Source organism: Oryzias latipes, chromosome 22 (assembly GCF_002234675.1).
Source record: "Oryzias latipes chromosome 22, ASM223467v1".
Lineage (NCBI taxonomy): Eukaryota > Metazoa > Chordata > Actinopteri > Beloniformes > Adrianichthyidae > Oryzias > Oryzias latipes.
Genome location: NC_019880.2, coordinates 3,693,630 through 3,701,282, shown reverse-complemented (window position 1 = coordinate 3,701,282; position 7,653 = coordinate 3,693,630). Strand labels below are relative to the sequence as shown.

The 7,653-nt window shown below is 41.1% G+C and overlaps 1 protein-coding gene across 1 annotated transcript; it reads left to right on the top strand.

The window, feature by feature from the left end:
- The first annotated feature begins 6,043 nt into the window (after positions 1-6,043).
- Positions 6,044-6,722, top strand: LOC101162795 (fatty acid-binding protein, heart). The gene has a single exon (XM_004082146.3). The coding sequence runs from the start codon at positions 6,135-6,137 to the stop codon at positions 6,537-6,539; it is 405 nt and encodes a 134-aa protein (XP_004082194.1). The 5' UTR covers positions 6,044-6,134; the 3' UTR covers positions 6,540-6,722.
- Positions 6,723-7,653: the final 931 nt, after the last annotated feature.

Sequence of the window (7,653 nt, the reverse complement as noted above, 5' to 3'; positions counted from 1 at the left end):
TCACCCTCCAGTGAGCAGACTTGCTGGGGGCCACCTCTGCTCCCCATCCTTTGCTGTCCATGTGTGGAGGCCTGCACAGCTGTGGCTGCGTGTGCACGCTCGTGCATGCATGACTGCTGCAGAGGATCCACGCTGCATTGTTCACACGTCTCCATTGCCTCTCCTGCCTCTGACTGGCAGCGAGGACGCTCCCGCTGGCTCTGGCTGCAACACGCTGATGCTGTTCTTTAAACCGGCGCAGAAATGAGATTTTTAAGTGTAAATCATTTCTGTTTTTTTAATCAGCTTATGTCTGATTAAAAACTGATGCTTATGGCAGCACATTTTGCCGCTTGATACCATGGAGACTGCTGAGGAAGATCCAAGTCACTGCTTTAAATTATCTATGGTAATTGGTCCAAGAGGTAAAACTAAAAAGAAAGTTCAGCCTTTGGTTTTGAGGTCTAATTTCTCCCTTAAACAAGAGGAGTGTAGAACCAAAGCCTGATCAACAGTTTCTGCAGCCAAAATTAGAACTGATGTTTGACTTTCGCAGCGTGAGATCTTTGTGGAGACGTTTACTTTGGTCTTTTTTTGGTTCTACCGCAGAATTTCATGCAGGATTTCATTTCTGTTGCATATATGCTTCTGTGCATGGATCATTGTTCTGCTCATGATCTGGTTTAAGGCCAAATGTCACAGAGATTAATTCTTATTAAAATGCTTGGATATACAAAGAAGCTCATGCTCTACTTTTTGAACAGTTGGGTTCCCATATAAGACCGAAATCACACGTCCTCCACCACTGTTCTTAAACATTTGTTGTTGTTTTAAGTCTAGATCTGAGTATCAGCTCTTGGGTTTTCCATCTTGAGGTGAACTTGTTGGATCCTCCCCAAAGTGATAAATCAAAAGGTTGCTAAATATTTTGTTGGTATCATAGTTTCATCAGTATGTTAGCACCTTTCAGAGCTGCAAGCTCCCAACATTTCTAGTTTATAAATGTCTGCAGACTAATGCTTATGAGTTTAATAATCACATCTGATCAGCAGGACCAGAATCCTTCTTTAATCCTAAAACTTTTGGAAAACTGTGAGACTGAGTTTGAGAGAATGCATTTTCTTAATCTTAGATGCATAAATACAGACATGTATAAAGCAATTTGTTGATTGGAATTATTGTTGGCCTTGCGACAACACGTCATAACTTGTTTGAGACTTGTAAAGATTTAAAACTTTATTTTGGACGGACATCTAAGATGTTTTAGCAGGTTCTGGGTTGTTTCAAAGGGCCTGTACCATGCTGTGCCTAAGCTTTTTACAGTAAACAACCTCCATGTATATGATAATATGTTACCTTTGGTACACAAATGAAGGAATTTTTAATTCAATATTAGTTCTTTTTCTGAGCTCTTTTCCAACCCAGAAGTAAGACGACTCTATCTCTGAGGCACCGGCTTCCTCTCCTTGTGGTTGACGCCCATTTCAGGACGTCAACCTAGATTCGGACTCTGCAGCGTGTCTGCGTTTAGCCCACGAAAACAAACAACTCCTGAACATTTGCAAAAAGGGATGTGAATAATGCACATTTAAAATAAAACTGTTTCAGCTGATCACCTCTAGCTCCGCACAGACTCTTCCTGGAAGGGGCTGTTCTTTATTTTGTGATGTCACAACGTGAGTACCCACTTTTTTTGTGGATTGGGAGGGGCTGCTGCTCAGAGAGCAGGTTTTTAGAGGAATTCTCAGAAATGCGTGAACAGATCAAAATACCGCATTGGGGTTTCTTTTCCTGAGGAATGAACATAATAATACACTTAAAAGCTCAAAAAGTTGATTTTGCACGATTTTGGCCGCTTAACCTCTCACATATTTCCAAGCTTTTCTCAAAATCAGCACAGCCCCGAATTGTTTGTCTCATTCAGGGTTAGGATCTAGAAACGAGGAAATTATTATTAAAATGAGTCGAAATGCAGAAGAGCGATATGATATTCTCTTTACATTTTCAAGTGCTGAAATTAAATTTATTTGTAAAGGTAATATTTTTTTTTTCTGTTTCAAGGATGTCATTTTAAAGTTCACTAAATGTTGACAAGTATTCATTGTCGTTATTTCTGAACAAAAATTTAGATTTATGTTCCAAGAACAAGTGCTAGTTTTAGATTTTATAAGGATTTATTAAGAAAGGACAATTTAAGATTCTCATTTTGGTCTTATTTTGTTCTAAAATGAGTCATTTCCAAATATTACTCAGTTTTTTTCTACACTCTAATCAAAATAAATTACAATTAGGAAAAAACAATTAAAATACAAACTATTTGCTTAAAAAAACATATCTGTTTAACAGTTTGAAGTAATTCTATATAACAGATAGCTTTTTTAGATTATTTTCCCTTTTATAAATGCTTGTTTCCAGATTTTGATATCTTATATTATTACTTGTTAAGTAAAATTTTTACAGTAATAATTTTTTTAGCATTTTTCTTCATAAGGGTGGCGTTAGTTTCTTATTTTTAAGTTACAATTCTCAAGCATTGGAGTGCAAAAAAGGTAAGAAAACGGGCTGCGTTTTTAAGCTTTTTTTTAGATGATAATAAAATTGTATTCCTTTTCAAGTTTGCTTTCAGTAGCACTTTCACTGTAATACAATTACATGTTCTTTTACTGTAGGACAGACCCACTAAATTCTCTTTAACCTGAGAAGTGAACCGCTGCTGCACACCTGCATGTTCCAGCAGGATTACAGGCAGAACTCAAATACGGCTCAGAATGGTTAATTTCCCATTAAATCGAAGGGGCGGAGGGGACGTGCAAGCAGTGTTTGAATAGGGACGTGTGTGACCGAGGAATCGCCACGGCGTCTTAAATGGATTCAGTACAGGAGCCCACGGGTTTCCCCCCCGAGACAGCCCCAAGTAATACATCATATTGCTCTTAAAATGGCTATTAACCACAGCGAGGAGAGAAACAGAGGGGAGGGGAGGAGGCAGGGAGGGGAAATTAAGCAATGTTCACAGAGTCATTCTCATACAATAACTCACCATTAACCCAAGCACTAAAAGGCTCGCTGTCTCTCTCTGTTATGTGTGCCTTTAATTGATTCTGGTATTCCCTGTGCGGGCCGACAAAGGAGAAGAGAGAAGAACGAAGGGGGAAACTTGCAGATGAGGCACGTTTCTTCCTCTTCTCCTCCTCGTCAGTGTTTAAAGCGACTGCACCGCCTGAGTGGGTTGCAGATATGTCGCTTAATCCATCTCAAGTTGAGAGCATCTGAAATCTATTCCCAAACTTTGTGTCCTGTCTATCTGCAATTAAAGAGGCCCTGCCAGATAAGCATGGTAATGAGGGAATCCAAGAAAAATTAGACACGCAGCACTAATCTGTGGCTGTAAAAGGGGGTTAAGGGGGAAAAGAATTAAGATTAGGATTTAATCTACCCGGCAGCATCATTACTGCAGCTCAAACTGTCCCGAGCACCGGCTGCTGCGGTTCGACAAAAAACAAACACCTCTGTGATGAGTCTCGCCCAAAGAGCGTGATTGAAATCCCATCCTTCAAATTAACATACGTACATGCAAATGAGCACTTAATTAATTGCAAAATGTATTTTTGATTAAATACTCCAAACGTCACGAGTCTAATCTTGACCGGGAATAAAGACGTGGTGGTGGTGGGGTGGGGGGGTTGAAAAAAAGTTTTAATTAATTTTGCCAGTTAAACCTCATCAACACTTTGAATGGAGTGTAATTAGGACACCGCCCTCTTGTCTTATTTCGCTGCTATGAAATCAGAAATCAGCCATTGTTATCACATTTGGATAGCAAGCCGAGTGAGAGATGAGGAGGCGATAAACGAACGCTCCTGGATTTCATTGGCAAAGTAAAATAATGCTGTTAATTGGCAGATATTCTAATATTGATTAAATTAGACGGAAAACACTCCTTTCATTAAGGCGCCATGATACGGCCTCATTCTGATCATGGTCTCCCTGTCTGTGGGATTACCAATTAAAGGGGCTTTGTGGAGGTTGGGGCTGAGTAAAATTAGAGTTTGTTAGAGTGGAAATGCCCCCCCCCCCCATATTGTTTACTGTCTGCGTGAGAAGTTAATGATGTATTCATCCTCTCTGGATGTGGAAAGCATTGTAGATGTATCGTTGATATATTTTTCCTCATTTATGTGAAGAGGGAGAGCTGATGATGAAAACTAACACGGAGCCCCTGAGCGGATGGTGCAGGAGAGGGGTGCACGAGCCGGCATATCCCCCTCTTTCATCATTCCTCACTCACAAGCCACAACTCCTCACACTTTCTCAAGTGAACCGTTCAAAGCCTGCCAAACTTTCAACCCTGCGCCCCCTCCTCGTCTTTTTCCCCGCAAAGCAGCCGTCCACTTAAGAGTGTGAGGAGGCTTACTCAGGGATAAGACCCTGCGAGGTGCTCGAGGTGAGATAAGCAATTACCCATGATCACTTTTGACTCTTCTAATCTCCCCCCGTATCGGCGGGATTTAGCCGCAGCAGCACCTGTGAAACCTGACCATCTCCAACCTGCCTTTGTTATTCTAATGTCAGCCACTTGGCTCATCACCTGAGTCTGGGGGACCAGCTCTTCAGTCTGCTGATAGGGCGGCACGCTGACCCTCCAAACAGACCTGAAAGCTTCAGTCTTTGCTTGGATAGATCTCTAATTCAGGCAGAACACTGACTCCACATCTCAAAAACCAGTATAAACAGAACTCTCCAGGGTGGGGTTTGTAAAGTTGTGCAGCACAAAAATGCTTAACCATGGGGTTGAACATGGTTTCATCATTCGTCAGTTCCCGCCCTGCCATTTATCCTTCATCTCCATCCTCACTCCTGCTGTCGATCATCGACCCCGAGCTCCTGGAGGTCAGCACATGCGACTGATTTACAAAATGGTTTCAAGCAATCGTGGCAAAAGTTCCTTCAAGAATTTATGGCTGTCGTTTCAGCAGAAACAAACTGAACTGTCAACACTGAATTATTTCAACTCGTGATATATTCCATGAGGCCAAATAACCCTTTATTAAGCGACTGTTTGTGTTCAAAAGGACATTTTGCTGTGTTTTACAGCCAATAATGTATTTCTGTGTGGTGCAAAATGTGAAGTTCATTTGTTTTCTGGAGTAAAGAAGTGAGATTTGAACTTTTCCTTTGCACCACCAAAGGTTGCTTGGACTGGATTAGAGGGTAAATTTGTGTGTTAGGGTAGGAGGTGTGTCACTGCCGCATGAGCTGATGCTCCAAAGGTTAACTCTGGGATACAATGACATGATTGAACGTACATTAGAAGAGCCAGAAAATATGGTGTCCTCTGTGGGACCAGTTTGTCTTGCCAACCTGGCTCCGCACCAACCTTTAAGAAATGTCAAGTGTCTTGTGCAAATGAGGGATTTTTTCTTTTCTTTTTACATCGCAGACTTTTTCAGCTTTTAAGGAGCTTCATGAGAATGTTGGAGGTTTCTTGGAGGGCAGCAGGTCGCCCACTATCTTGGTGAGGGGGCATACCTATGCATTTATGGGTGGAGCTAACAGAGATGCTTCAGTAGAGATCATCTGTTATGTAAGACTTAGATGTATTGAACGAAAAACCACAGCTAATAGTCAACTTTTTTAGAGGAAGAGGTACACATTTTGAGAGGTGGTTATCTTATGTGCTTTTGTCTGAAGCTTTCCAAACATGCAGATGTTTTCTGCTAAAAAAAAAACAAACAAACAAGAAAATTAAGTTCCAGTTGTGTTTTATCCCTAAGAACATCTAATTTGCGTAGTCAAGCCAACAAATTAGCCTTCAGCCTCCCAGAGACTGTCCCTCTTGAGGACATCGACAGCTCTTATGTTGGTTGCCTATAGTGGTAACAAACCTCTTCCTGCATCACTCCTCATTAGCGTGACTTAGCTATTCCATGATGGTCATTTGGTGTTTACGTGGATGTTTAAAGACCAACTCCAATCATCTTTGGAGCCATTCTAAAGGGATTCTTACAATTATAATTGTTGCTTTAAGCCAAAAATCAAAAAAACCTCAGGTCACAAAGGTCACAAACTGACCTAAAAAACTAATTTAGAAAAAGGAGTTTGTTGGCATCTTTATTTTTCCCCTTTCCTTTTGGTCCATCGAGAAGCAATGGAAAATGGCTGAAAAGTTTGTTGGAACTTGGAAAATGATTTCCAGCGAGAACTTTGACGACTACATGAAGGCAATTGGTGTAGGATTTGCAACTCGGCAGGTGGGAAACCGCACCAAACCCAACCTCGTGGTGAGCATCGAGGACCAGGGCACCATCTCCATGAAGTCCCAGAGCACCTTCAAAACCACCGAGGTCAAGTTCAAGCTCAACGAGCCCTTCGAGGAGACCACCGCGGACGACAGGAAGACCACGACCGTGATCACGCTGGACAACGGCAAGCTTGTGCAGAAACAGAGCTGGGACGGGAAGGAGACGAGTATTGAGAGGGAGATCTCTGATGGAAAATTGATAGCGAAATGCATTATGGGAGATGTGGTGGCGGTGAGGACGTATGTCAAGGAGGCATGAAGACACTCACTCTGACTGGAGGATGACGGGCTCAGTTCAATGAGCGAGATGCCAAACTGAGGAATGTTTTACTCTGAAAATATTCCTTTGTTACCAAAGTCAGGATTTTGTGCCTCTGTTAAACATGTCCTGTTCAGCTGCACTTGAAATTATTGTGAATAAAAAGCATGATTTTTCTCTCTGGAAAAAAAAAAAAAAAAAAAAAAAAAAAACCTGTGCCATTTTGAGCAGCACAGACAAACTCCGCCCCCATCCTCCCCGTTGCTGAGAGCTCTCTGTTTAAATGCTTTCCCGCTAGCTTACAGGCCATCACATTTGACATTACCGGTGCAACAAAAACAGCACGCAAAATTGGAGCTATAGTTGTACAGTTTTGATCCAGATTCCAGCTCAGACGAGAAAAAAAAGCAAAGGCGTACAGCTTTGTGTGAAAATGGAGAAACCTGATAAAAAAATGACCTTCATTGGATGAGATTTGAACTTGAGACCAGTTTTTATTTGTTTGTTTGTGTCTGGGTCTCCAGGACATCACTGTCAGATCCATTCCAATTACTCTTTTCTATTGTTTCATTTGTGGTGAATGTAGAAACGCCAACTTTCTTTTATTTTGTCCACACTAGCTGTGTTTATTAAAACATTTAAAAAAAAACATTGATAATTAATGATTATCATATGAATCTGTGCAATCTGATTAAATAGTATATTTACCATTATATACTGTATTATATATATTTGACAATTGCTGAAGAAAAAAAATAATTTTTTAAATATTGAATTTAAGATTTGAGACTTAAAATGGGACCTTTGTCCACCTCTGGTGCAAGTGTCCGAGGACATGTCTGTTGTGTGTCTCTATCTCTCCCCCCCCCCCTTGATAATGACCCTTTTTTCTGAAGTAACTCTCCGCTACAACAATGGCCTTTTTGACACCACCACCACCCAAAAGGATGATTCATAAATGCAGTTTTACCACAGAGGGTTTAGTGTCTTCACTCAAAACTCCAGGTTTAAAGCAAGAATAGGACCTCAGACCTTAAACCCGTGACAGTTTCTGTGACACGGACACAAAGAGAAAGTTCATCCAAGAGTTCAGACTAGTGTGAAAATGCTCCTT

What these genes read in the sequence shown, in the direction of transcription:
- LOC101162795 (XM_004082146.3), top strand. Translation starts at nt 6,135, where the DNA reads ATGGCTGAAAAGTTTGTTGGAACTTGGAAAATGATTTCCAGCGAGAAC.